The 26,902-nt window shown below is 45.5% G+C and overlaps 1 protein-coding gene and 2 long non-coding RNA genes across 3 annotated transcripts; all 3 read right to left on the minus strand.

Moving 5' to 3' along the window:
- Positions 1–3,134: 3,134 nt before the first annotated feature.
- Positions 3,135–4,310, minus strand: LOC124659305. Its single transcript, XR_006989533.1, has 3 exons — positions 4,219–4,310; positions 3,306–3,364; positions 3,135–3,223 (listed from the first exon to the last, which is right to left on the minus strand). It is a non-coding gene; the product is annotated as an uncharacterized LOC124659305 (long non-coding RNA).
- A 234-nt stretch (positions 4,311–4,544) lies between these two features.
- On the minus strand, positions 4,545–5,058 carry LOC124659947. Its single transcript, XR_006989757.1, has 3 exons — positions 4,954–5,058; positions 4,756–4,795; positions 4,545–4,599 (listed from the first exon to the last, which is right to left on the minus strand). It is a non-coding gene; the product is annotated as an uncharacterized LOC124659947 (long non-coding RNA).
- A 5,387-nt stretch (positions 5,059–10,445) lies between these two features.
- On the minus strand, positions 10,446–13,160 carry LOC124667640 (protein gamma response 1-like). Its single transcript, XM_047204904.1, has 3 exons — positions 12,134–13,160; positions 11,745–11,885; positions 10,446–11,495 (listed from the first exon to the last, which is right to left on the minus strand). Exons 1-3 carry the CDS (start codon positions 13,008–13,010, stop codon positions 10,750–10,752), a joined length of 1,764 nt encoding a protein of 587 aa, XP_047060860.1. The 5' UTR covers positions 13,011–13,160; the 3' UTR covers positions 10,446–10,749.
- Positions 13,161–26,902: the final 13,742 nt, after the last annotated feature.

Genomic DNA, 26,902 nt, shown 5'->3' on the forward strand with positions numbered 1-26,902 from the left:
GCCAGGAAGAAAATGTTACCCCTGGTTGATAATCAAAAAACTGGACGTTCCTAGGTAGAGGAAATCCTGTAGATGCAGTAGACCACTATAAAGTGGTCTTTCTGGAAAAATAAGAAGCGACATAAATTGGGAAACATAAAAGAGTAACTCCTGATATATTTATTGACTGTGTAGACACATACAACAATAAACCGTACAGAGAACAAAACTGAAGAAGATAGTCTTTAATCGATTACAGGGAACATAACTTGGGTAGAAATGTACAGAAAACATGCCGCCGCGCCTGTTGTGTCGTTACTCTTAAGCATGAAGTGTGATAGTAAGAAACATGTAGAGAAACATTTCTACTGGACTGAGCCAGACATGACCACATTCCTGCCAGACATTACGAAGTATTTTCACATGAAGGCAAATGCTCGCCGCCGCAAGCATCTCATTCCGGTGCTCAAATCTGGGGAGAGGACTGCAGTTAGTACCACAGATAAGTTGGAGCTCGCGCGTGACCATTTCATGGGCGTCATGGGCTCTCCTTCAAGCCATGAGCAACAGTTAAACTTAGAGCAGCTCAATCTGCTTCGCCTTTCAACCGAGGACGCCAGAGTTTTAGAAGCACCTTTCTCCCGCGAAGAAGTACGCAAAGTGGTCATGGATATGCCGTCGGACCGTGCCCCTGGACCTGATGGATTTTCCGGTCTATTCTTCAAGGTCTGCTGGGATACAATCGCCGATGATCTCGTCTCCGCCTTGCACCAACTCCACCTTGGCCACTTGTCAAAATTTGGGGCGTGTGAACTCATCTATCATGGTACTGTTGCAGAAAATTGATAATCCTTTGGATATCCGAGATTTCCGCCCCATAAGCTTAGTGCATGCTTTCTCCAAGATCTTCACGAAGCTGCTGGCCTCTCGTCTGGCTCCTCTCCTACCTAGGCTGGTCTCCCATGCTCAGAGTGCTTTTATAGCCAGCCGCAGCATACACGAGAATTTCAAACTCGTCCGTAATACCGCCGGGCTCCTTCACGGGAAGAAACCGGCAGCTGCTTTGCTCAAGTTAGATATCTCTAAAGCGTTTGATTCTCTTTCCTGGGAATTCTTGCTTGAGGTTCTACGCTGTAGAGGTTTTGGCACACGGTGGAGGTATTGGATTTGTTACCTTCTCTCTACCGCAACCACATCGATCTGCATCAACGGTGAGCGAAGCTCCTCATTCTGCCTAGCACGGGAGTCCGTCGGGGGACCCCTTGTCTCCGGCGTTGTTCATCTTGGCCATGGATGCGCTCCGGGCGATGCTACACCGGGCTGTCGAGCATGATCTGCATGTCCGGACTGAATTTGCACCGCCGGGTTCCGAGGGCTTCAATTTATGCGGACGACGCAGTGATTTTCTTCCGTCCTAGCATTCCTGATTGCGAAGTGGTGCACTCCATCCTTCAACTGTTTGGGAACGCCTCAGGTCTGCAGATCAATCTAAATAAAAGCACGGTCACTTGCATCCGCTGTGGTGATGAGGAGGCCCTGGCTGTGTCTAGCTTCTTCCAATGTCAATTGTGCCACTTCCCAATCCGTTACCTGGGACTTCCGCTCACCACGGGGCGCCTAAGACAAGCAGACATTTGGCCTCTCATCGACAAATTCTCCGACAAACTACCGGGGTGGATTCCCAAGATGCTCAACCCAGGCGGCCGGCTGGTTCTAACTCGTTCTGTCCTCATGGCCACTGCCGCTACACTTCCTTGCGGTGCTACAGCTCCCGGCGTGGGCCTTCAAGATCATACACCGGCGATGTCGTGGCTTCGTCTGGCGGGGCGAACAAGACATCAGTGGTGGACACTGCCTCCTGCCATGGTCAAAGGTTTGCATGCCAACCCGTTACGGCGGCTTGGGAATTCTAAACCTACGCTTCTTTGGATGCGCCTTGCGTTGCCGATGGCCCTGGCTGAGATGGGATGCCACGCCCAAACCGTGGTGCTTTATCCCTTTGCCTGATGACGCGGACGCCACAGCACTACCGAAATCTGCAACATTTGTCCGCCTCGGTGATGGCCGGCGTGCTCGCTTACGGACGGATAAATGGCTGCCGGATCGTCGTTCCGTCTCCGATGCCTTTCCTATCCTGGCCTCTTACGTCCGAGACTCGAAGCTATCCGTGGCACAAGCTTTGCAAGGAAATAGATGGGTGAGAGATGTCAAAGGCGGAGTTTCTACAACAGCTCTCTCTCGGTACCTCCATCTATGGGACCTCCTGGGATCAATCCATCTTAATCGGGATGATCAAGACACCTTAATTTGGCGCCACACAGAGGACGGTTCCTTCTCTACCAGCGAGTGCATATAATCTCTTCTTTGCAGCCAATATACAATTCCCGTGTGCTGGAGCAATCTGGAAGTCGAAGGCGCCGGCAAGTTGCAAGTTTTTCATGTGGTTGGTAGTACACCAACGATGCCCGACAGCGAGACAACCTTCAGAGAAGGGGCTGGCCTAATAATGATCGTTGCAGTCTGTGTACACAAGCTCCTGAAACCTGCATTCACCTCTTTCTGCATTGTTGTTTTAGTCAAAAAGTTTGGCAGCACATCAGAAACTGGACAACTGCTGACTTCCCAATTCCAGGCCCCGCCTTTGCCAGCACGGATGAATGGTGGCTGCAAGTAAGGAAAAGAGTCCCTAAAAACCTTAGGCGGGATTTCGACACGGTGGTAATCTTGGTGCACTGGAAGCTCTGGAAAGAGAGGAACTCTAGAATCTTTGAAAACCAGCGGCACAGTGACGAGGCAGTTTTTGAAGGCATTAGAGAGGACATCTCCTTATGGCGCTCGGCTGGAAGGGTGGTAGCAATCTGAGGCTGCACCGGCTGTAGATGGTGGCGTCTCCGGACTACAATGTTGTACCTCTGTTGTATTCAGTAGCTATTGCCTACTCTGTTAGCAGCCCAGGTTTGTCTGGTTGCCTTTTTGCTGTTTTGCTCTACCTCGGAGCTGCCAGCAGCTTGCTGTAAAACTCTCTTTTCTTCTTAATAAAGATCGGCCTGAGGCCTTTCGAGAGCACATTCCCATTACAACGTGCATGAATTATCCAGTAGTTCTGATCTACACTATTGGTAATATTATTATCTAGATACTCTTCTTTGAAATGCATCAGCTCTTGTAGGTAGCTTCAACACCGAGTGTTTGCAAATATCGTTTGCAGACACCTGAATTTAGCTATATAAACATCATCTTGGTACTGCAGTTAGTTTTGAACAATCAGTACTCATTTTGTGTAAACCAATAGGAATCAAGATTCTATATAACGTATAAAAGCTCACCACATCAGTACCTAAGCAAAATACTCCTCGTTTAATATTACTGTTATATGGTCTTGCCCCTGCAATTGATTTGATCGATCAGTTCTTTGTATGTACATACCAATGAAAATTGTTGCATCAAACAGTAGATAGAATATAGGAAACGACCGTAAGTATAAATATATATATAAAGTAATGTACAATTGCAGTTGCCATCTGGGAGATCTGTGTCAAATCTGTAAGATACACAGTGACACTTTGATCCGCACCATGGCTGCTGTAGCTTCAATAGTAACATACCATGCAGTACACTTCTAAGCGATGATTGTATTGCCAAGATCTAGTTGGAATTCCATTTTTTCGATTTCTTATGCTTTTTAATTTTGTTTGCAGTACCGAATATTCAATAGATCGCAGTTCATGAACAAAGTATTTACATGGTGGAAGCTAGCTAAGTATGGTTGAAAGCAAATATCAATGGGTTGTTATATAGATGAAGGTGCAGAGGTTTATAAAAGAATAACTGTAAATATAAAGAAGAAGCACCCAAAATGGACAGAGAATTGAAATATAAACATAGTGGGCACGCCACCAATATGCAACAGGCCTCTAATGGTTTGTTCTTATTTTGTTTTCTGTGCTCATTAGTCATTATGGTTTGCCTTTTCAGGCAAGTAGATCCTTCTCGAAGGATGCCCAAGAATGGGAAATCTGCTACGCAAATGAACTTGGCATTCAATTGATTTTACATGAGCATGTTATAAAAGTGGTGGGCAGAGGAGGCGTTTAAGAAACTACAATTAGATGTTAAGAGATATATGTCAATTGAAGTCTAGTTATATATGTATACACCAACAGCAGCATGACATTTTATCAAGCAAACATAAAAGGTGTTCCTGAACTGAACAAAGTAGAAGGAAGAGGTAAGCATTACCAATTCAACTTCTTGCTTAGCCCCTCCCCCTAAAGAGATTAAGTACTGCAATTAACATGGCAGGCAAGACTACGATATCAGAGGTGTAAATGGTTTTAACATATTTTTCTTAAATTAAGAAGCTTCTGTGCACATTATAAGATTAGGTTGCCAACTGAAATTGCAGCCTGCGAACTGCGCCAAATAGCAAAGAAGATGATTCACCATAATCACTTCAGAATAGCATAATACAAAGACAAATATGCAACACCTCAGCATACCTCGCGAGTGGAAAAGGAAGGGCACGCTGACTCCGCGCAGGCTTTACCGAGCAGCTAAGGTTCGTTTCCAGGTCGCCCCCGCAGGATGACATGGGGCACCTCGGTTTTGTCCTTTGCACATCTATTCTCCATTGGAATTTTATCATGATATTATTGAAGGAATTTTTTTCATGGTATTTAAATATTGAAACAAATAAGAGTAGCCTGGTTCAGCACGTTTGGGATATGAGGACACAATTAGATACTTGTAAATTAAGGTGCATTATGATGAGCATACCGAAGACAGGCTCTCGAAGAGAAGCTGGACTATAATGAACCTGCAAAGACCGAGACCACATATTTTTTTCCCAGAAATTGAAATCTCGTGAATAAATCAACAATTAAATTGGGATAACTCCACATTCACTTTGCATGTAAGAGTGTAATGATAAGTAAATCAAGTGTGAAATAGTGAGTTGTGTGTCAAGTGGGATACCTCATGGTCAAGAGCAATGAAAACCAGTTCATACAAATTCTTTCATGTTTCGTGATTTCTGTGCTCGCAGACCCGTGCAAATGATTCTCCAGTAATGACTTCGACGCGATACATATTTCAGTAATGTCTGCATTGTTCTTCTGACCTGTCTGCAAGTTCATGTATATTTAGTACAGAGATTCTGTGAGGCAAAACCAACAGAGGAGCACCGAGATGGACTCACGGTGTCATGGTTGGTGTTGTATTACCTAACATAGAGCGGCAACAATCGCATGAAGAGCAGAGGAATAAAAAAAGTAAATAGATCCCAAGACCTGTAGGGCGGATTCCTACAACGCCTGCAACGGGCCCGGCAAAGTCATTGAAGTCCTCAAGATGCACATGGGAGCTCGCTGGCGGCCATGACCACGTCGATTACTCGTATGAATTTGGGAGAAAGTTAAACAGCCTACATCCAGATGGGTAATCTTCAGTAAGACAAAATGAAGGAAAGAGAACAACACAAAGCAGCAAAGATCGAAGAGAAGAACAAACAGCAGTATGATGACGACCAAGCCAAGCCGCCACCAATGGCGACACAACAGAACCTTAAAGCGGCTAGTCCTAAATCCACAGAAAAATTACACGGAAGAATACCATAGTAGTGGACGGAAAAGAAAAAGTGATGTCACTCCCTGCTTGCCGTCCCGCCTCGTTGTTGACAGAGGAAGGGAAAGAAAGAAACACCCTCGCTGCTACTTGCTCCCCATCCTGTATCGATGTCGACGGCGTCGCTGACGGCGTCGCTGCTATCCCAACTCCCTCCCGAGGTCACGCGGCGGCCAGATCGGCGCGCGCTGCCCCCATGCCATGGCCGGCTCCAGGAACTTGGTGCGATGCCTCTCCTGCCCGCGTGCTGCTCATGCCGCTCGCCGACATGGCAATCCGGCACCCTCCTCCGCCGAATAGCCACCGACGCGGCGGCGACCGTCACCACCATCCCGGCCAGCCCTAAACTACTCGCAGGCTGCTGGTCATCTCAGAGAGAAGGCCAAACTCACCTTGGAGTGCCCGCGAGAACTCCCTGGAGAAGCCCACGCGGAGGAGGGAGGGGTGGCAGAAAGGAGAGAGAGGAGACGTGGATGGGGACGTGATTCGCCGGTTGCTGTAACTCCCCTCTGTTGTTGTAACATCCACGCAACCTTAAGCGGTGCTGAGGAGGACACGTAATACAGAGATTACTATGACACGGAAGTAAAACGGAGACACGCGTTGAAAATCTAACAAAAATATCTGTAACCGGCTTGAGCTGGAGAGAAACCGGAAAGATTGCGAGAGGCAACCGGTAACCTGAACGATGAATGCAAAAGATAATGCAAACCAAAAAAACTTAAACGCAAAATAAAAGGTAAGGGCCCACACAACGGCAGACTCAGAAATTACCGACCTACAGTACCAGAATGAAGCACCTTGCGTCAATTTGTCTAACTTTTATATAGTGTATATATATATAAATGCTTGACCGGTAGGCTACTGTGCCATTAGAGTTGCATTTCCGATAGCAGGTAAAGCGATTTTTCTAGCAGCATCGTGGCCTATCGGTCAAGTTTCAACCGTCTGTTTCTTCTCGTGATTCACGCTTCAAAATACATGGATGGAACGATTAAGTTTCAATATCTCTAATTTAGTGTTGCACATAGATATGCACGAATCATAATGTTGTTTCAATGGTAGATGCTTGACCGGTAGGCTACGGTGCCATTAGAATTGTATTTTCGATAGCAGGCAAAGCGATTTTTCTAGCGGCGTCGTGGCCTATCGGTTAAATTTCAACCGTCTGTTCTCCTCGTGATTCACGCTACAAAATAAATGGACCGAACGATTCAGCTGTGACTTAGTGTTGCACATAGATATGCACGAATCAAAATGTTATTTCAATGGTAGATGCTTGATCGTAGGCCACGCCGCCACGGTGCCGTTAGAATTGCATTTCCCATAGCAGGCAAAGCGATTCAGTTGCGACTTAGTGTTGCACATAGATATGCACGAATCACAATGGTAGATGCTTGACCGTAGGCCACGGTGCCGTTAGAATTGCATTTCCCATAGCAGGCAAAGCGATTTTTTAGCGACGCCGTGGCCTACCAGTCAAGTTTCGACGGTTTGTTTCTCCTACTGATTTTGGCGTAGTCTTAAAAAAACTTAAATTTTGATTAATGAAATATGTGGTTGCCCTAAAAAAAATCCTCACGTGGTAGCATAGCCTGTAGTCTCTTCTTGTTTAGGAAGTTTGAGTTCGTATAGGTTTGAGAACCAACCTATGGTTGGATGGTTAGGAGGGCAGTGGCACCCCAGCCCACCAGAGTTCAAATCCTAGATTTGACACTTTGGTGTCTCATAAAGGCGGAATATTCTTCAATGGGAGGCGACGTTCCCGTCGACAGCGAGGCGCCTGCGGTGACTTCGTCAATCTCAAGACCTGTCGGATCAGTTCTTCAACGCAGTCTCTTGAAGGGGCTCATAGGGGTAGGGTGTACGTGTGTGCGTTCATAGGGATGAGTGTGTGCGCGTATGTATGAGCGTCTTTGATTGTACTGTGTTTCGCAAAAAAAAAGAGTTCGTATAGGTTTGGACTAGCTAGGTTGGTGAGGTAGTGTACATATATTGCACAGATCGCGTATAGAGCTTGTAATCAACAGAAATTTAGAGACCGCGTGTCGCACCCTTAGCCAGAGTTAGCCATAAATTTCGCGTTTGCTAGGTTAATTTGATGTGATCCGTGCAGCGAATTTTAACCAGCTCTAATTCTGTCCACAATCTCCGTCTCTCCTGCCGCGCCCCAAACACAAGCGTCAGCCATGCCTGGCTCCGCGCCGCTCGTGTTGAGCCGCACCGTGTGCACGGTCGATGACCTCAACCGCCGCTACTCCCTCAGCAAGGAAGCAACCAAGCCCGAGCCGCCGGCGTCGCTCCCCCTGAGCATTGTAAGCTGGCAGGGGTTCGGGTCGAACGAGGCCCTGCACTTGGAGACTCATGTTGCAGAGGCCCCAGCTTTGTCCTACCTGACGGTCTGGAGAGAAGGTTCCTTCGGTGGTGCCATACAGGCCGTCGACGCTAACCTGATCGTTCTCGATTGGTACGATAGATGCAGATGCGCAACCTACCTCGTCTACGACGCCGTCGAGCAGTCCCTCACCAAGATCCCCTCTCATCCTTCGTCCCTGACTCCTGTCCAGCCTGGGATGAAGCTCGAGACAGCCGCTGCGCTAAGAGTTCTCATTGCGCGCCTCCCAGGCGACGACGGCCGCAGGTATGCCCTTGTGAAGATGGCGGAGACGACCATCTACAACATCGACAAGTCCGCCGTGAAGCAGGACCTTCTCTACGTGTGGCGATCATCATTCCGATCCATGCCGTGCCAGTGGGATCTGATAAGAGCCAGGTTCCCGCCCGAGTTCAAGCAAAACTATGTCAGCCGCAGCTACATGACCCTCCTGCCCTTCACCTGCGGCGGCCACGCTTTCTGGGCGAACCTCTTCTGCGGCGTCATGTACTGCAGGGTCGACGCCATGCTCTCCGCCTCAAACGGTGGTCCCGAGCTGGAGTTCGGTTTCATCAAGCACCCGGATGATGATCCACCCTGCCCCATCTCATGTGCAATCAAGATGCGTTCCGACATGTACCGGACAATTGGTCGCTCCGGAGAGTCGTCCATCAAATTTGTCACCATCCACGGCTTTGTCCAGCTCCTGGACTTCAGACACTGCACGTTGAAGGTCTGGAGCCTCTCACCAGATGAGGACATGTCAAGATGGACCAAGCGCTTCCTCTGCCTGGGCAGCCTCGCCGAGCAAGATGAGTTCAAGAAGGCTGGCATGCCGACTGACATGGTGCCGATGTACCCCAGCCTGAGCGCGGAGGAACAAGACATTGTCTACTTCATGTTGGGCGAGTATAACAAGTGTTGCCACGCACACAGGGGCACCAAGAACAGGTGCAACGGGTATATCCCCAGAGCCAAAAGTCCCCAGTACCACCTCTGTGTCGACATGCGCCGTGGTGTTCTCCTGGCCTCTGCGCGACTCCCAGACCCGATGTCGCCTTCCGTGTGCATAGCTAGTACCTCCGTGGTGCCTCCCTCAATGATCCAAAGAGGATCAAAAGGGAGAGGAGAAAGAAGAGACACCTGCGCGGTCTATCTAGAAGAAAAAGGTTAAGTGTATATAACAAAGGAGACGGATGTGCTTTCAGCCAGTGAAGTTATATGTACACGACTGATTCTAAAACAAATTTGTTATACTATTGCAGAATCGGGATAGCATTTCTTCCTGCAGTAGGTCAAAACATATTTTAAAACGCAGCATTATTTCAAAAACACTAATCCTGCAAAAATAAAACACCACAGAAAAGTAGAAACATGCACACACCAGTGTGAAAACAGATTAAACCGGAAGTCCGCTATTATACATTTTGAGCCGAGTAATTCAGTATCTTTGTTCTTTTATTATCACACAACAAGATCCTTACTAACTCCATAAAAGACCTAATGAAAAAAAATATTGTATTAACATATTTCTTCAAGACGTAATAATTTGGCTACAATGTAGTTCTGTTTGTGAATTGATATATGAAAGTTGGTTGGGCGAAAAATTAACCTCTGGCAATAATGTAGAGATATGTACCTCTCATTGTTTGAAAATAGATGACATCCTAGAATCCAAGTGAGTAACCTTTTCTAAATTTGGTGGCTTAGCATACTAAACATATTTAGATTGGTGAAGTTAAGACAACAGTAATACTATTATATATTGCACTTTTTTTCTCCAAAATACTGCAATTGACAATCTATACAAGCATATACATACAAAATAACTTTATCGAAGTTGAGTGGTGTCAAATCTAAAATGGCATGCATAACAATAAGAAAACAATTTAGTAACGCAAATACATCAATCACATGTATTTGCGATGACACGAGATACTAGACCAGAAGAAAGAAACATCGATAAACCACACAAAAATCTGAGGGGCTATACTCGTTTGTTACATGGTTTCATCAATAAACCACAACACACAACCTCCATTCCTCCAGAGGTTAACTGCCCTAAACTGGAACTAAATTCAATGGACAAATGGGAAGGGCTGAGCCAAAACCCAAAACTGAAGGAAATCACTGCCTGAAAGGGCAATTCTCCAATGGATTTTACACTGGGTGACTAAGATAAACTGAAAAGGAGTGCTGATACTAGTAAGATTGTAAAATCAAACAATGTATCACATATTCCAGTAAAACAAAAAACACAAGCTCTCTGATCCAATAACAGGCAAAGAGATCTTCAATTTGCTACATGCTCTAAACTAACCAGTGCAAAAATGCCAAACTGTTGTTGTCTAATGCATATACTGAAGTAATTGTAAACAGCAGAAGCAACAGGTCGTGAATTTAAGTACAACTGTACAAGCTTCAGTAAGAGAATAATAATTTCCTATTATTGCGAATTGTTTCTCAGGTAACAAAGTTAGTTTGCCACTGAATGATAATTTTTCAGGGCAACAGAACTGCTTTTTCAATTGTAAATTAACACTAAAAAGCAACTGTTCAACTTTTCTAAATTTACATAGAACTGGTAAACTGACACAATGTTCTATCCTCAACAAATTGGCACTATGTAACTACCATCAACCTCAACGATGATGTGTATTTCTCCAACATGATATTTGCTGCACCGTTACCAATATCCAGGGTAACTAAGAATCTATGTTGTGACAGGACATTGTACAATGTACACCAAAGAAGTTTGCCTCCTGCTTCAAGTGTTACATTTCTGATTCAAATCCAATGTTCCAAAACCCTTCGGGCGTCGATGGAGGAGCATACCTGTATCTATGCCTGGACACGCCATCATGATGCTCGCACCTCATGCTTGTAGAATCCGTGCCATTACCATTCACACGGCCATCAGGAAGCACAGCATCATAGAACTTCTTGCACTGCTTGCATTCAACACCTTTCAAATTCTCCCTATCAGCTTTCTTTCTTACAGGTTCTGTGTATTTGAAACCTTTATTTGGTGGATGGATTGAAATGGTGCTTCGTTGCTTGGGAACTGGTATGTTGTTGAGGCCCTGAGTGGCAATATTGATGTCTTGAGTCTCATCGTCAGAGTTATTGAAGTCCATATCTTGGGGAGGAGGGGCAGCAAGAGCTAGTGCTTCTTCGCGAGCTGTAGGATTCCTGACTGTATTTCTGACAGCCTCCAGAGGAGTGTCCAGAAAATCGTCATGTGGATCAACAACACCTGGTTCCTTACGTGCACGAGTTTCCCTCCAGTGACTTGGGCGGGTGAAACTAGATGATGCATCTGTCTTTGAAGTGCTAGCAGCATTCTTTTGCGGAGGGATGGTTGGATGAGATGGCAGACAAAGGCGCGAGTTACTGAACAGGCTCCTGGCCGATGTAGCACGTGGAGTATGGTGGGCCTTCCCAGATGAATTAGGAGTGTCCTTTTGGTCTTCAGTCTTAGAGATTAACTGAATGCTCTCCTTTTCTATGTCATGCAAATCTGAAAATCAAACAAGCAAGACATGTTATAAACACAGATATCCAATCAGTAATTCCTGCATATTTAAAACACAGGCATGTTATGTGCCAGAAAAGAGGTCCTAGCAAATTAACATTGATCAGGATGTAATGCACCATATGATCATGTTTGCAAGAAAAGTGCAGATGTTTATAAGATTCTTACATTCTATCAGTAAAATCAGAAACAAAAAAGTGTGATACCATGATTAACAATTCTTAAGTAGCTTACCTTTAAGTTTTCTCTTACTCGGAGGGCTTCCAGAGGTAGCATGTGGAGTCTGTTGGGCCTTGGCAGATGAACTAGAAGCATTCTTTTGGTCTTCAGTCTTAGACACTAGCTGTATGCTCTCCTTTTCTCTGTCCTGTAAATCTGGAAATCGACCAAGACAGATGTAAATAGAGATATCCAATCAGTAACTCCTACATAAGAAACATGCATGGCATGTGATAGCATTGACAGAGAAGAGATACTAGCAATTTAACATTGATCTGCACCTTTGATCATATTGGCACGAAAAGTACAGATTCTTATATGATTTAAATTCTAGCCATAATTCAAGGGAAAAATGTACAAAACTTAAGTAGCTCTAGGGAATTTGGAAAATCACAGGGTGGTACCTTTAAGCTTTCTCTTGCTCGGAGGACTTGCAGAGGAGGACTTGCTGTTGACAGGAGACTTGGAGCCTTCATTCTGGTCAAGCTTTGCAAGGAGATGGTTGTACTGAGACTTGAGATCCTTGTACCTGGCAGTGACAAGATTGACCCTATTCTTCTCAAGAGCAAGATCATTATCCTTGGACTCCATCTGCTGCAGCAGGAGCTGCTGATGAGCCTCCCTCTCCCTTGATATCTCAGCAGCCTTCTCCCCAATCTCCCTCTGGAGCCGGCGAATCACCTCGTCTTTCTTCGTTTCCTCCTCCAGCCTCGCGAGAAGCCGCTTCTTCTCGGCGTCATGCTCCGCGGCCAATCGTGTGGCGTCCGCAAGCCTCCCCTTCATCTCGTCGAGGGAGGTCTCCAGCTGCTGCTGCCGATCCTCCGCACCCCGCTTCCCGCGGTTGAGCTCCTCCAGTCTCCCCAGGAGCTGGTTCTTCTCGGCATCATGCTCCGCGGCCAATCCCGCGGCATCCGCAAGCTTCCCCTTCATCGCCTCAAGAGAGGCCTCCAGCTGCAGCAGCCTGTCCTCCGCGCGCCGCTTCCCGCATTTGAGCTCCTCCAGCTGGCTGGCCAGGCCGGCCTCCCTCTTCCTCCACTCGTCCTCGGCCGCCCTAGTGGCGGTGGAATCTTCCGCGTGCCGCGCGTGGAGGAGCTTGGACTTGGCCTGGATGTGCGGGAAGAGCTGGGTGCAGAAGATGAACTCCATCTGGGAGACCCGGTCCTTGACCTCCTGGATGGTGGCGACGAGGATGGTGCTCAGCCCGCAGATGTACTTGAAATCGTCCCCCGCCGCGTCGGCGCCGCAACCGGCGACCGAGATGCCCAGCGCGTTACCCTCCATTTCTGGAAGAGCAGGGGCCGATCTGGAGGGTGCGCCCCCCACCCCCGAAATTTGTGGACGCTGGCGAGAAAGGCGGAGGTGGGGCGACCTCGGGAGAGGAGGGGAGAGGAGCGCCGCCGTGAAGAGGGCCGCCGGCCGGGGAGAGGGAGACTGGGTTAGGGTTTGTAGCCTGGGGAATTGGGGATCTAGAAAATTTAAAGCGCCACTTTTCGAAATTATTGTGTCCGCGCTTTAGACTGGAAGTCTGGAAGAGTGTGGTGGGCCAATGCCATCACTTGGGTCGAATTTGGAGTGGCTGGAAAGGTGGTGTTATTGGACCAATTTCTTCTAGGTTGGCCCAAAATATACACAACTTTATGTTTTTTTTTTGAGATAACACAACTTTTATGTATTATATGTTTTTCATGTTGTTCCTTAAAATAGGTTTCTATCCTATTTTTATATAAAAAAGGTCAAATCATTAGAAAATCTGTTTATGTTGATAAATAAACTTTATTAATGATTTATTGGATGACAGGCTTAGCTATCTTGTTCTTGTGCCCTGCCCTATTTAGATATGGTGCTTATTTGCTTGAGTTGCCTTTAAACATTGTGTTGCAAGCTCTCAGGGCTTATCTAAATAATTGAAGTGGTTGCTTTTACTTACCTAGATTATCCCTTGATTTTATTGATCAAATGGTGTTAAATAAATCCCTCCCTACCCACCAGTTAGAGTTGGAGAAGTGGTATGGCTATATTTACTCGTGTATGATCCATTTGATCATCATCAGTGCCATGATCTAACTTGGTTGAGTTCGACATATTGCTTGTAGAGAAGCGCAAGTTTGTGGCTCTGGTAAACCTGCTTCTTGTGGATAGCATGCTCCTCCTAGCTGCTTCACATGCTATTACTATGTAACCATACTAGCTTGTGGTTAGTTTGGTGTTTGGGAAATGTTTCTCTGAATTTAGAGGATTGTGCTTGTGTTCTTCAATGATTCAAGAGTACATTGGGTTCTAGCTTGTCAAACATTGATAGATTGTTTCTTGTTGGCTTTATTGGTCGCTTGCCTCTATTTGTAACCTCATGAACTAATGTCATGGACTTGACACCTCAAAACATGCATTTGATGACTGAGTTGATTCCTTGTGGCTCCCTCTGTGGTTCAAGTTTCAACCATGCCTTGTTCATCTCCCCTTGAGGATGAGCTCGCCTGTTTAATTGCCTTGCACTCTTGCCTGTTGTGTTTCATACTAGATATTTGTTTTGGTACAGTTGTCAATTCCATAGTTACTATTACTTTGACCAAAGCTTTTATCTTCCTTGATGATTACTGATAATATACTTGACTACTGTTGCTTTCCTAGTTGATGAATTGAGAATGATCTTGACTATTAGTGTAAAGATTATTTACATTGCTCTGTTTACCCTTTGTTGAAATTCAAATGAGCATGGCATGTTTTCTGGTCTAGATACTGACATTATTTTACTGTTGTTGTTAGATTTCCCTGCTTATCTTCATGATTCAGTGAAATCTATAATATCTATAAAGTTCATCCCCACTAAAAAGCATTTAATGTTTGCAAGCTAAAAATTGGTGTAGCCACGTCATTCCAATTGTTCCTAACCGTTGGATCCAAATCAGCAAATTGCTGCTTCGGTAACATAATCCATCATTTTGGTCATGGGTTTATACTGCTACGGGTTCCTTCGCTGATCCTCTTACCCGCCCGCCTATATCTTGCAGAACCTTCATTAAATCATCAGCACAAACGCCGAAGCCCACTACCGATTCATCCTACAGTACCTCCACTGCATGTAATTATCTGAACTCATCGTCGGTTCCCATTCGTCTACCGCCGGTTCACATCATTTTTTAGGTCCCACTTTCATAGCATCTGGACCGAGCGTCTAAGCCCCATCCAACTTCTCTCGCTTTCATCTTGCCAGGCTATTTAGCTTTTTCGTGAGAAGGAGCGCCGCCTCCCGGGAAGGTAGTCGTCCTCCACGATCTCGGGGACGGAGTTCACCCGGCCGGCCATGCAGATGCGTAGTCATTCTGCGCCTCTGCACCTTGCGTTCTCACCATGGAAGATGGAACGGCAAAAGCCTCAAGGTGCATCTTTATTTCCTTTACCTCTGCCTCTCTACAGGGCCTGAAGCTCAAGATTGATCGAAGATTAGACAATATACGAGAGAACGTTGGAATTAAGCACATCAACAGTGCGGTTGATTTTTTTTCCCCAAAAAAGAGCATTGGATTTGGGAGGGATGGGAAGGATCAGGAAAGAAACGACATAGCAGCAGAGACTTAAGAGTTTACTTCCTACTTTCATATACATTCATAGCCTTGGGGATCTTTTTATTGTATATTTCCTATGTCTCTATCTGTTTTACTTTTAATTATTTTGAGTTTATGTTCTTCATGAACACAAGGGCATCAATAATTTCGTAAGAAAATCTGTATTGCTCAACATGCATCTAACCTCTATTAGTTCTCCTAATTTCGTTCTTTATTGTGTGCAATTTTTTTCTTATTTTCCAGGCCGCAACAGGGTTTTCTTAATATTGCTGGTGCATGTTGCAAGTTTGTCATGTCTTATGGTGATGGTATGGTATAATTCAATTTATATTTTCTGAAATTTATATTCTGCAATCATTAATATATATTTTCAATAAGTTTATGTTGTAATATAAATGTATTATCATCATTTATTTCCTTAGATATATTCCCACATCACGCCGGGAAGCAGCCTCCAGAGGAGAAGATTTCTATATCGGATAGTTTTGTTGCAGCAAGCCTATTCGAAGTGGTATGTCTTCAACACAGACATCTTAATAGTCTGCATTGTTGATGTATGGGATTCATAATAACTAATTGGTGATGAAAATTGTTCAACCACGGTACTATTGTTGTTCTACTAATTATGCACGAGCTTTTTATCATCCAAATTTCTTTCTCAATGTTATTTTATTTTTGCATATATGAAAATATTTTGCATTTCCGCAGCAACGCGCGGGGTGTCCACTAGTTAAATGTAAAATGGTGTCACTTTTACTATTGCTGGTCATTTGTCACTTGGTCACCATGGTTCGTTGTATTCTCCTTCTAGTTTGCCTTTCTTTTTCCAAATATAGATTCTAGGACCATTCCTAGAATTTGACTGTAAAGCTCATATAGTATAATGCCTCACTCTCAAAGTGTTGGCAACATTTTAACCTCAACCTCTTTCCTCTGGCTGTTGATGTGTGTGCAGGTCATGAAGTGTAGCATCTCCAATAGAAGATGTAGTGTATGTCTAGTCTAGGTTTCAATTCCATGTATTCAAGTTTGTAAAGATTCAAAGTTGCGAACTTCATTTTAATCAATTATTTGTAAAGAAAATATATTATTCCCATTATTAAAGTGTATGTTTGCTTCATTACCCAAGTCCTCTAGTTCTAAATTTGGTTATAACTCAAATTTGAAGGTAAGTGTTAATTTTCAATATTGAATTTTGATGATTGCATTTTTAACATATTTTACACCATTGTTTCACTAAAATATATTTGAGTAGCAATAGGATTTTTTCATTTCACCGCGCTACCGTACCCTTTTATACTTGTCTACGCAGGATCTTGAAGTATTAAGGCAATGCTTAAATATCAATAAAATAACTATCATTTTTATGGTATTTTGACATGATAAATATCATTTAAGCACTTAAATATGCACCTGGATGAAAAGTGAATGCGAGGAAAACTTCCTGAAATTTTAGCAGAAGTCGGTACGGGGGGAGCCCACCCGTACCGTCCGCTCGTACGCTGTGCCAGGAGGACCGCCTCGTAAAATACTCTCGCCTCCCGCAGAACGGATCTGAAATACAAACACACACGCAACCATGGACACCATAACACCGCCTCAGAAGAAATCTCAAGGAAGAACAGGAAGGGGCATCATCCAAGTTGCTACCCAGATCATTGGAGGACAAAGCATCATCACCTTCATCATGAACCCCAACACCATCACCATCTCCATCCCGTTTATCTCATTAAATTGTAATCTTCATTGTCATTGTGGGTTTGTACTTGAATTCACACCATTACCCTTATTTCATTCATAAGATTATGATAATGTTCTTGATTGTTTTCATGTGTGAGTAGTCCACTTCGTTCTTTGGGGAGATGGAGAAACCATAGTAATATTATAATATGAATGGAGACGATTTATAGCTTTGCACTATGATTGTATGTTAGTTTTCTCTTGTGATAGTCGATCATGTAATATTTGCCTTTGGTCATGAGAGGAAACTACCTTCGGAAGTATGATAGTGTATACGATGGGAAGTGACATACCATGTGCGGTGCACTATTGTATGGAAGGAGGGGTAAGAGAGGAGTCACCATGCTTCACAAATAACCATGGGGTAATCCCTTAATTGTGATGGGTCAATAGGTGGCTTGCCGAAGGTCATCACGGTGGTTATTCAGGGATGTGTTATAGAATACACATCCTAACATCGAGCCTTTCCCACAATGAGAGCAAAGATATGAATCTAGTTTGTGTTCTTAGTTAATACTAGAGGTGGAACCAATAATCCACGAGAACATTTTAGCCTTATTGAAGTTCAAACTTAATTCTTTGTTGTAATTGCGCTCTTTTATTTCAGTTATTTATTTTATAAAACCATCCTACAAAACTCTATCAAAAACACCTCATTTAGTATTTAAGGCAGATTTAAGTAATTCTAGATAAATAGCAACAAGGGGCATTAAGATCTTTACTAGTAGCTCTTCGTGGTTCAATACTCTTATTTCAAAACTAGCTACAACTGATTTGTGTACTTGCAGCCATCAAATTCAAATGAACCTTGGTGTTATCTTTACATTTTTTCCTTTTTCTACCAAATATCAACAAAGATTATCTCTAAACCAAACATTGTATTGATGATAAAGCCTAATTCATCATAACCAATCTCATGATCTCGATCACTTTGTGTCTTAAACATATGCGAAAAAATTTCCCCCACTTTTCAAGATGAATACACAAATACTAAATCTATCCTTTCGTGTCCTACAAACCTTGGGTGTTATAGTGATGTATGTCAATGATTACCTGATCAGGGGTAAGCTAGTCCAACTCGTTGGTGTACTGCTTGTACATAAGATCGACGCCGTTCATCATCTCCGATACCACGTCCCACCTATAAGTCCAAGTGGGGTACCGCAACGGGTTCATGTGATCGTTCCAAGGCTGGGAAGGGTAGACCCTCGGGCGCCCAATTGGTTACGTCCAAGTGCACATGAAGGCAACAAAAAATTAAGTTACGAATTGATCACCTGCCATTACAATAGGCCAGTGCCACAGAACCCCAACTTAATTTGTGCTCCAGAACGGTCAACACCTTGAACCACATCCACTGAGCGGTCCTGACACCACCGTCAGCAAATAGAGTCGTCCTAGAGATGACATACCACACGATACTCAAGTATACTTCTTGACCGTGTCCTCATTTGCCTCAATAGGTAGTGCGTGAAGTTTTCGACAATCCACTTGTAAGTTGTGTGTGCTTGAACTCTGTCTTTAGCCTTGTCTTCAAGCTTTTCAAGAGCCATACCAATGAGATCCCCCATCTGATATCGCCACCCATCAGAATCTGTTCTCATACATAGTGGTTCATCATCAATAGGAAGTCCAAGGATCATGGAAATATCTTGAAGAGTAGGGTTCATCTCATCGGTCCTCGGGTGAAAAGTGTGCATATCTGGCATCCACCGGTCGACAAGTGCGGTGATTGCTATGGCGCTGAGGTTTAGCATCGACTAGCTCACAATAGTGATGAACAGGAGGGACCAAGAATCGCGATGTGTGGCGTTTACCGCTCAGCGTATGGCATGTCACTAGAGGAGGACCAGTGAGAACAAATCTTCAGGGTCGAAGTATCTGCAAACAGAAAAATCATAATGTTACACATTAACCATTTGAACTGGACAAATAATGTTAGCTACTAAAAGAATTTATATTACCTTCCTTTTCTCCACTATCAACAATTCATGGTGTTCAACATCATAGTAATCATCGAGAAGCCACGACATCTTACATTTTTAAACAATTAGACATTAAACTATTTTACCAACACAATTACCATACAACAATTTGTTCTAAGCAAATATTAGACCTCTATTTCACCTCATAAACTAATACGGGAGCATTGTTTTTATACCATACATATGTACACATGGATCCTCGCATATACACATAGCCATACACACATGGAATCCCCCATATACACATAGATACACATGGAATCATCATAACAATGTTACCAAATGATTACATAGTCTTATACACATATTAATCACCACTCATGATTTCAATATTCCATTCAAATGGTAGGGTTTCACCTAATCTTACACAAATAGGGAAACTGTGATGATTTCTTTGGGTATAAATGAGGGGAACAAAGGAGATTACCTTGAGGGAGAGGGTGAGAACGAAATCCACTGCGAGATCTAATGAATCTAAGTAGTTTTTTATAGATTCGAGAACGCGAGGGGGGAGGATCCCGCCGGGTCGGGGGAGAGAAGGCAACAAGCTCAACCTTTTGTGTTTGGTCGGGATAGGCCGGCCTCACCCTGGAAAAACGTAGCACGCGCATAGCGCGTTTCAAAGCGCCTTTGTAGTCAATAGAGTACCGCCGATGCAAGCGGTCCTACATGACCCAGGGTCGGCTACGGTATGGCCCCGCCTGGGGCAGGATGTGTAGCTCCTCCCCCATGGGAGACTGTAGTGCATAGCACCGTTTGCATAGACGCTACCCGAACCAAGTTTATTTCGTGGTTTTGTTGCGTCTAGGGGCCAGTTTTGTCCATTTCACCAGAGTAGCCCCATAGCCACACTGCAGCGCCACCACCACCGAGACCCTGCCCCATGTTCCTATGCTGACCAACAATCGGATAAAGGTCATCTGGAACTCGCGCCACTTGAAACCACCACCACTTCTGCGAGGCCGGATGCCGCTGCCATTCGGACGCGCCACACCACTGAAGACCTTGTCGACGCGCCCCTCGCTAAGCACGGCCCGCCATTGCGTCCACGTGAGGGGGAAAGGAAGGCCCCACCATTCCTAATCTACAGGTCATATCGAAATGAAGGAGCCGCCAAAGCCACTTATAGCACCCTACCTTCTCCAGATCGGGAGCGTTTGTACCGGAAATCATCCCCATCATGGTCGTGATTTTTTTTAATAATACGATTTTTGTATTTAATTCTGGAAATAATACGTGTTTCAATTTTTCTTTTAAATGACCCATGTGGTTTCCTGCTGGCCGATCGTCCATCAGGCAACAAAAACAGCCATCAGCCGACGTGGCCGCTGATCGACTGTCAGCAGGCAGGAGAAATCGACCTCTAGGGCTGAAAGAACATGGAGCCCCCATGTGTGGTTTTGGTAATTGATGAAAGTCCCTATGGACTAACGGTTGTATTGAGAATTTATCTTAGGTAGTGTCCATAGCCATATGTTCATCTCAAGGTTGCAAGATGAAGAAGAGCGAGTACTATGAAGAAGATGGATGAAGACGGTGTCGAAGAGAGATGAAGACGGTGTAGAAGATGAAGAGAGATGAAGACGGCGTAGAAGATGGATGAAGACGGTGGCGTGCGTAGAAGATGGATGAAGACGGTGGCGTGTATGTTGGAAGAAGATGGTGGCATGTACAATGATGAAGATGGTGAAGACGGAGCTTGCCGACTCGAGTGGAACGCGCAAGGACAAGGTTTGTGCTCGATAGGATAGTGAGTCGCATCATCGGAGAGAGCTCAAACCTTGCATGCATTGCATCGTGTTTCTTGGTTCTTATCCATGAGATGTTTTAGATCTTGTGTTCATTCTCATGACAAGCTCTAGCTCATCGGAAACGGATTCCGGATGCATCGCATGTTGCATGTTTCAGGGTGATAATTTTCCCGATATACCATATGGAGAGGTTACACCTCTATGACCATAAGAAAATTATCATCCACTTGTTTCCATGTTTTCACCATGTGTAGAGCTATCTCATGTCGTCCTCTTTCTAGAAAATTTGGTTTCATCCCATTTGGATCTTCCTAACTCAAGATATTGTGTTTTTCGTATAGTGTCTATATGGAAAAAAGAAAAGAAAACGTTTTTGGGCCGGCCGGTACTACCGCTGGTGGTACCGGCCTAGTACCGCAAAGGCCTCTGTGAGCTTCTGGACTTAAACCGGTACTAAGCCGGTATCAGGCCATTAGTACCGTAGCCCATACGGTACCCAGCCGGTACCGGGCCGGTACTACCGGCCCAGGTCTTCTTCCCCGGCCTCCACAGCATCCTCCAGGCCGCGGGCCGTTTTCCTCACCGTGCGGCCCACCCAGGCCACCGCCCACCCAGGCCGACCCACAGCATCGCTGCAGCCCACCACCGTGCGCCGGCAGCACTCGCTCGCGGGGAGGGAGCACTCGCTCTCGATGCTACCCGCTCGCACGCGCTCGCAGGCGCGTTGACCTGCTCCAGCCTCGCTTGCCACGCTGCTGGCCCCATCACGCACCCGCATGCTGCGCTTTCTGCAGTTGGCGCTGCTTCCACACACCTGCCCACACTACGCTGCCTCGCGTTTTGCTCTCTGGCACAAGCGGTAGTAGGAGCGGTACTGCCGGTTTGGCCGTTTTTCTGTCTTATTTCTGCACAGTTTGCGCGCGAATGGTAGTACCTCTTCGACAAGCAGTAGTACCGCTTGGACGCGAATCTGACCGTTTTTCTGCCCCAACAGCTATATTTTTGGGCCCCCTATATATACCTCTCTTCCACCTCCGATCCAACTAGTTCTTCCCACCTACTCTCTCTCCTCCATTGTTGACCTTGAAGAGCTTTACCATCATCTTGATCTCCCCACTATTTTTTGCATATTTTTGGGGGAAAGGAGAGAGGAGATCTAGATCTAGTGCTTCACCAATTGAATCCCTCTCCAAGTGAGGGAATCTTGCTAGATCTAGATCTTGGAGTAATTTGGTGTTCCTCCTCATATATGTTCTTCCTCCCTTATTCCCCCAATAGCTTTTGTAGCTTTGTTGGAATTTGGGAGAGAAGAACTTGGACATCTTAGTCGTATTCTTAGCCATTACATTAGGTGTATCGGTTTGGGTTCTCTCCGGGGTTTCGGTCTTGTAGAGGGCGTGTTGACCTTAGTGGTGTTGTTGCCTTCGTGGCCCTGTTGCCTTTGTGGTGTTGTAGCCTTTGTGGCCTTGTAGCCTTTGTGGCCTTGTTGTCTTTGTGGCGTGGTAGCCTTTGTGGCGTTGTTGTCTTTGTGGAGTGTGGTAGCCTTTGTGGTTTTGGAGCCGGTTGTGGCGCGTTGGAGTCTTGGTGGCCTTGTTGCAGGTGTGGCGTGTTGTAGCCTCTTGTGGCCTTGTACTTGAGAGCCTCCGTGTTGTGGAGTTGCCTCAAGCTTGATACTTGGGTGTTTGCCCCAAGCTTGTACAGGTTCGGTGACCACCCTCAAGGGTCCCTTAGTGGATCGAGGCTTTCCCCTTGGTGGAAAGACTCGAGGAGAATACGGTGGCCCTAGCGGCTCATTGGAGTGCCTCGTGCCTCCACACCGCTCCAACGGAGACGTAGCACCCTTGGGTGTGAACTTCGGGATACATCATCGTCTCCTCGTGCACCGGTTACTTCTCAACCCGAGCTCCTTTACCTATGCGCTTTACATTGTGATATCCATCATGCTTGTAGTTCCATATCTAGCTTGTTATCACCTTGTTGTTCATCATGCTTAGCATAGGTTGTTGGTGCACATAGGCAAACCCCTAGTTGATAGGCTTTGGGCTAAACAAGTAAACATAGAGTAGTTTTATTCCGTCTTGTTTAGCACTATAACCCGCCTATTCACTAGGCGACATCATTGTACATTCAAGGGCATCGATCGGCCGGCCGTAATCCGACGGCGTGGTATTTGTGTCTAGTTGGAGAACCGGCGTGTTGTTTGCCGATGATCTGCATGATCAGCATGCTCAAGTCACAATCCTCCCTAAACACGTCCCTAATGCCTAGGGTTCCCACCTTTGCCTCGCGGTCATTATTTTCCCGCCACCGCACTCCCGCTATTTTTTCCCGCCATTTTTTCCCGCCACCGCACCCCCACCATTTTTTCTATAAAAGCCAGGATGGACACAGTTCGCGTCACAACTGCTTACACCTCTCTTTTTCCTGTTGTCTCACGCTTAACTACCATGAGTGTGACGTGATGTGACCAGGATTCAAGGCCAAGGCTGCAAGTTTTCCCCCGGGTGTGATAGCGGAGCGGTGTTGGTGCGGCCGTCTCGCGAAGGTTAAGAAAGTGGAGGATTTCTCTGATCAGTTTGGCATGAAATTTTTCATGTGTGCGAACTATGAGCATGATCCACCCCGAAGTTCAGCTTCGTCGTCCACCGGGCCGCCGGTATATTTTGACATAATTTTATTTAGGCATAATTTTATTTATGAATGTGGTTTAGTGTTACTATTTTTGTTGCAGTCTCCGCCGCCCCTATGCAATTGGTTTCACTGGATAGACACAGAGCAGCCGGATTGGGCACACAAGGATGTTGAGGAGAAACACCGGCGTGCGTGGACAACCTTCTTTGAGGAGGAGCGTCAGGAAAAGGCTCGTGTTAATGCTAAAGCAGAGCGAGAGAGGTAGATCCAGAAATTAAGAGCGGAATAAGCTCGCAATCGCGAGGTGAATCAGACGAGGATGGATGATGAGGTTGCACGTAGGTTTGCAGAGGAAGATGTGTGCAGGGAGGCTCGTGAAGCGGAAAGGAAGAGACTAAGGGAAAGAGCTGCTGAGGCGCAAGCTGCATAAGAACGCGGCGACAAGTCCGAAAAATGGTCACGGTGGACGTAGGGAAGGTAGAGTGATGTGTCGTACTGGCTATATATCTTAATTTCAGTTTTAGTTTATCGTTGTATCTTAAATTCCGCTGTAGTGATAAGCCGTAGTTAAATTTCAGCTCCATTGTATCTTAATTTCATGAGATGTTTCACTGCCCTTTTGTCGAGCATGTCAAACTGCTCGGTGAACGATGGATAGCAATTCCTGACCTGGTCTGCAGCAAAGCGTCTCTACACAAAGAAAATGTTAGTGGCAGGCTGCTCAACATGTAAGCATTGTACAATCGATAAACATTACACATACCTTCCGTTGTGTCCAAAGTGTGCCGAAAGTGTGCATGTCGATACGGTTGGCATCAAGCATCTCGTGTAAACCGAATGGACGACCAAGTTCTATGTCAGGTCGTCCAACTGGGACCTCTCCCACGACCAGAGCTGCAACAATAATGGGCAGCTAAGAAGGCCAGACCTAGACGCGGTAAGCTTATAACCGCTGCACATACCTCTGTACGTACTCGTCAGCACCACGGAACCCCAACTCCTAGGTGTTATGTTCTCGTCGGTTGTTGCGTCCGCGATCTCCTGCGCAATGGGGATGCAGCGCCTTGAGATAGTCACCTAGTGGTTCTCGGTGAACATCACCTTGCCGAGAAGCCACATAATATATGCCTCGAGGCTCCTGGTGATCTGCTGTCATCGGATCATCAAAATGCCCGATCTACATTGATGAAACAAAAAGTTGTTAGTACTCAAAGAATAAGCAGCAATATAAATTATATGTCAGCCATGACTGTACCTCAAAGGCGAGTAACCAACAATCACACTTCGGGTCGTGGTCCTCAGAGGAAAAGGGCGGTTGATTGTCTCAAAGGTCGTGGAAACGAAACGCCATCTGCTGTTCCCAATCAGCCGGCTCCTCCAATGGCCCAACGGGGTACCCCTCCAACGGTAAGCCCAGTAAGAACGACACGTCCTGGAGAGTAGGATCTATCTCTCCCCAACGGAAGTGGAACGTGTGTGTCTCGGGCCTCCATCGATCCACCAGGCAGGTAAGCAGCGAGTGGTCGTACTGCAGACGTTTAATAGGGGCGCCTTGTCGCTCACCCTTTACCTCCGCACTTGTGGCCTCAACCGAACGTGCGAAAGGTAATAGTCCAGCCCACTTCAACCTACAATTCCATAAAGGAACACGATTATGTAAACATACTACATAATTTAAATTGACAATATAAACAATATATTACACTTACCTCTCAACCCAAACAGGATGTATCTGCCGGTTGTGGTTACCGCCACGAGTCACTAAGGTGGGGAGGCTACCTCCAGCCTGTAGCTTCGCAACACGATGCTTCTTCTCCACATCCCTACTTAGCAAAGATCTTGCTGCCATTCTCTGTGAACAAGAAGACAATATTGTTGAGCAAGTATAGGGATTACAAATTATAGCATTGTTCGAAGCATAGAAATAAAAATATTTTTCGAAGCATAGAAATACAAATATTGTTCAACACTTATTACAAATATTGTTCGAAGCATAGAAATACAAATATTGTTCAGTACTTATTACAAATATTGTTTGAAGCATAGAAATATAAATATTGTAGCCTAGTTTCTTCCTCGCCCTCGATGACCCCTTGGGCCTCGTCGAACCCTACTTGTTGTGCCAGTCCCAAAGGTTGAAAATTTTGTATCCCAATGACCGAACTGGTTGCATAGAAAACATTGCCTAGTTCGGCCTCCTGCTTCAGATTCGTCCATATCATTACGGATGCGCTGCGACTGGTGTCTACCTCTACCTGTCCTTAATAGCATGGGGTCTGGAACATACCTCCTTTCACCTAGGTTTACGGTGTTGAAATTGCCACTTGATCGAAATCCCATGAGCTCACCGGTCCAGGTACTAAGAACGACCTCTTCAAGGTAGTATGGAGACACGAACGAGATTTCAGACATACCAAGCTGACCGCAAACAGCAAGCACATGCGAGCAAGGAAGGTGAAGCAACCTTGGTTTATTGCATGAGCAGTCGCACGCCCGAACTTGTTTGTTGGTAAGTGCACTTCGAACCTCCTTTCGTGATTCCCCGCACGGACGACGGTGAGATGCTTCGCTTTGTCCTTCTTATCGGCTATGTACTTCATAACCTTCAAACAATAAGGTGTGTTTGGCTGGTTAATCATATGCATCTCAGCCAATCGGCGTCTATCTCTGAAATATGTCACCGTGCCATGGAAAATACCCTCTACAATGGTTGTAAGAGGCAAAGCCATGTTTCCTCTAAGCACAAAGTTGTATGATCCCGCCAGGTTGGTTGTCATGACAACGTATCTAGCTCCATGTGTGTCGTGCAACAAAGACCACCTCTCCTCCAGCTCATGCTCTATCCACTTCTCAAAGTTTTTAATATGTTTCCCCCTTCTCCTTGTACCGAGAGGGTCAAATCCTGGCAAGTCGCACAGAACTTGAGGTTCCTCTTCTACGGGTGGCGCCCCAGTTGCTCTTTGTGCAGCAAGTGTCTGCATATGTGTTGCTACCGGTTGCATCTCGCGCAGATTTTCTCTGCACAACTTGCTGCTTAGTGAACTCCTGAAGATTTCGCCGCAGAAAACTATACTTTCACTCCTGGTTCTGGATGCATAGTTTCTTGAATAGATTCATAAGTTTCTTACTCCTGAACCAGGTGTAAAAATGTGCACCTAGGTGGCGCATGCACCAATGGCTCTGAATATCCGGCCATGGCGTATCTTCCCTGGGCAGCTTTAGTGCCTTAATTGCATTCAATATACCTGCATGCATGTCGACAGTGTCTGGAAGATTTGATGCAAACACTGAAAGAGAAGAAAACTCGATGCAGACCCCTTACGTTTGGATGCTCGGGCGGGAACGGGTCTTGGATGTTTACATATGTGCCTGGATTTCTCAACTGCAACGTGTGCAAAGACGGACTACAAAGTCGTAGGCGTCTTGTAACGAACCAAAACTCATCTCCACCGCCCTTTGCTTAGCCCTCCAAGTTCCCATAAGAAATCTTGTAAAAGTGATGC

This window comes from Lolium rigidum, chromosome 6 (assembly GCF_022539505.1).
Source record: "Lolium rigidum isolate FL_2022 chromosome 6, APGP_CSIRO_Lrig_0.1, whole genome shotgun sequence".
NCBI classification, from domain to species: Eukaryota; Viridiplantae; Streptophyta; class Magnoliopsida; order Poales; family Poaceae; genus Lolium; species Lolium rigidum.

Coding starts and splice junctions, on each gene's coding strand:
- LOC124667640 (XM_047204904.1), bottom strand. CDS start 13,010: ATGGAGGGTAACGCGCTGGGCATCTCGGTCGCCGGTTGCGGCGCCGAC. Junction 11,886..12,133: donor GAGCAAGAGAAAGCTTAAAG/GTACCACCCTGT, acceptor GTCGATTTCCAG/ATTTACAGGACAGAGAAAAG. Junction 11,496..11,744: donor GAGTAAGAGAAAACTTAAAG/GTAAGCTACTTA, acceptor TTTGATTTTCAG/ATTTGCATGACATAGAAAAG.